The following is a 2724-nucleotide window of genomic DNA, read 5'->3' as shown; positions in this document are numbered from 1 at the left end:
CTGTGATCATCCTTATTAGTGGCTGAAACTTGAGCACTCTGTCCATCTATTTTAATCTCCTCAGTGTCATTGCCATTGTTAATTCCTTCTTGCTTTTGTTTCTCTTTGTACTTTCTGGAGATAGCCTTAAACACTACCTTGTTTTTCTTTTTGGGCATCTTCTTTGATTTCTTTTTTTCTCTTTTTTCCCTTATTCTTTTGTTGTATCTGATGCTAATTTTGTGAGTCATGAAGTTTTTTTCTGCTTCTCTGAGAGTTGTTGTATTGTTATTCTCTTTCCTAACTTGAGTCTTTTCATTTTTTCACTGCTTTTAATGTTTTTAATGTCTTGTCATTTACTTATCTTCTGAGATTGGCTTGTAGAAGTATCTTCATTCTTCTTTTCCGACCTTCCGAATTCATCATTTGTATCATTCAGCAAGACACTTTTGTTTTGTGTGATCTCTTTAGTAGGCTTTTGATTTCCTTCATTGGAGGCAACATTTTTTTCTCTAATACTCTGCGGTTAATCATGTTATGTCCCAATTTTCTGCAGTGTTTGCAGTATTTAGGAACCTCCTCATACTCCAGTTTTTGAGTGAAGCCTTTTAGAGGAGATTCATCATCTTCTTGCCCCACAAAAACAGAATCAGGTAATGGCTTTAGTAGATTGACCTCTACTCTCATATTTGCCATGCTCGGCCTAGTTCTCCCAAACGTAGCTACATCTAAGGCCAAAGGTCTACCAACAGAACTCAAAAGTTGTTTGATGTAATACCAATCATGCATGTGAAAAGGAAGACCCGGTATCAGGACCCATGCAGGAGCAATAGGGAGGTCCTCTTCCGGTTTGAAGTCTGGTGACCATTTTTGAAGCCACATTTGCATACCCTCTATTTCAATTATCCTATTAAACCACACAGTTTTGAAGTCGTCTTCATTGAAGAGATCAATAAAGACATTGTAGTTGTCGTAGACACCTATTTTAGCAACACCTTTCAAGGCAATATTGGCCTCTTTTAAGATTTAATTGCGTTTATGGTTATAAAAATTAAGTTCAATATTTTTAAATTGATAATTATATGTTATAAATCATTCTAGTACTTTCAATTTATTTCCAGAATATAATTTGCTATTTTTTATAAAATAAATGGTAAAATGGCTATTTAAAATCTAGCCAGATTTCATTTCAATTTCAACCTAATTTGAACCCCTATTTGAACCCAATTTACCCCGACTGAATTTCAAATTAAACCGACCCAACCCGGATCCCCACCGAACCTTTTAAATCCTAGCTGTTGATCATTTAGATCAACGGCCACCGGCTGCCCTTACCATTTTTAATCCAAACCAACCCCTTAACCTAATTCACTTTCAACCTACTGCTGCCCTTGAAACCCCCTCCTCTCTTAACTCTCTCTGAAACTCTCACGAACCCTAGCTACCGCCCTCTCACCCCACCCTAATACCTACCTAATCCATGGCCTTCCGTGGTCATTTGAGGCATATACCAGCCTTCCATGGCTTCTATGTCTTTGTTCTTATGGTTTCAAGGCTAGACCTTGAAGGAGTCTGGTCCAGACCTTGTTCGATTTCAGTTCATGGCTCTTCTCCAGTCATCCTTAACCTTTCTCCGGCCAACCATGGCCGCTCGAGTCAGATCCTTGACTCTCCTGGTTAGATCGGTAAATTTCAGGACCTTTCTCACCTTTTCTGGGTTTTCTGAAACCCTAATCTCTAAGATTTTTTCGATTTCTTTTAGATCTACCTTAGATCTGTGCTTACCTTGAACTTTTAAGCATTTTCTCAAAGTTTTTTTAACTTTGTTGTCAAAACGACTCTTTATCTTTTCCGATTAGGGTTCTTCTTTTAAGTTATTTCAAAATCTATTATCTGATTTTAACGTGTTTCTGATCTTTCTATGTTTTGCTCATGTTGTTCTTCTATCTGAGTTATGTTTAAAAAACCCTAATTTCTTTTGGTTGTTTGTTGGATGAGTGCTTGTTTGGTTAAGTTTTTATTCGATTTAATTGTTTATCATCTTTTAAGCTCGACTATTGTTGAGAAAAAACCTATGTCTTGGGTCTAAAACTGTTTGTTTGAATACCTAACTCGATTTGAAGTTCCTTGTTTCAGAATCTCTTTTTCCTTATGTGATTCCTCTGATTCTGGGTTTTATTATCTTTAAAACTCGACTATGCTTGAAACCCTAACTTTTTAAAAGGTTTTCTCGTCTGCTACTGTGAGTCCTTTGCATGTTTCTGATACTTTGTTTTCTCCATTGTTGACTCATATGTGACTTGACCTACTTGATTACAATGCTTCGAATATTTGCTTTACTACTGAACCTTATGCATATTTCTGTATGTTGTTTCTTTTGCCAATGGATTTGGCCTCACATGTCTGGTGTCTCTACTCACTTGTTTAAATACTAAAGTGCAAAAGCATGTTACTTCCTTGATTGATCTCGATCTTGTTACTGATTTCAGAACTTTTCTTTTATGAACTCTAATTTCACTCGCCTATTTAAAGTTAATTGATTCTTTTCCTATTATGATATTTTGCCTTACTGAATCCTTTCCCAAAATAAGCATATTTCTGTACTTAGACTTGACTGCTTACTTAATGCTTTTACTACCCCTTGTATGGCAATAATCAGTCTGCCTACAAACTGATTCGTCTTTCCTTATTTTTTGAATCTGTTATCCCCGTTAAACAAGTGATCTCTTGATTAAAGAGGAATCA

The 2724-nt window shown here is 36.1% G+C and overlaps 1 protein-coding gene across 1 annotated transcript; it reads right to left on the bottom strand.

Annotated features, from left to right (window-relative positions):
* Window positions 1-414: 414 nt before the first annotated feature.
* LOC104246885 (uncharacterized) lies at window positions 415-1501 on the bottom strand. Its single transcript, XM_009802779.1, has 2 exons — window positions 1453-1501; window positions 415-995 (listed from the first exon to the last, which is right to left on the bottom strand). The coding sequence occupies exons 1-2, from the start codon at window positions 1499-1501 to the stop codon at window positions 415-417; spliced, it is 630 nt and encodes a 209-aa protein (XP_009801081.1).
* Window positions 1502-2724: the final 1223 nt, after the last annotated feature.

This window comes from Nicotiana sylvestris, chromosome 9 (assembly GCF_000393655.2).
Source record: "Nicotiana sylvestris chromosome 9, ASM39365v2, whole genome shotgun sequence".
In the NCBI taxonomy this organism is placed as follows: Eukaryota; Viridiplantae; Streptophyta; class Magnoliopsida; order Solanales; family Solanaceae; genus Nicotiana; species Nicotiana sylvestris.
The sequence above is the reverse complement of the archived record's forward strand: the minus strand, read 5'-3'. Positions and strand labels throughout refer to the sequence as shown.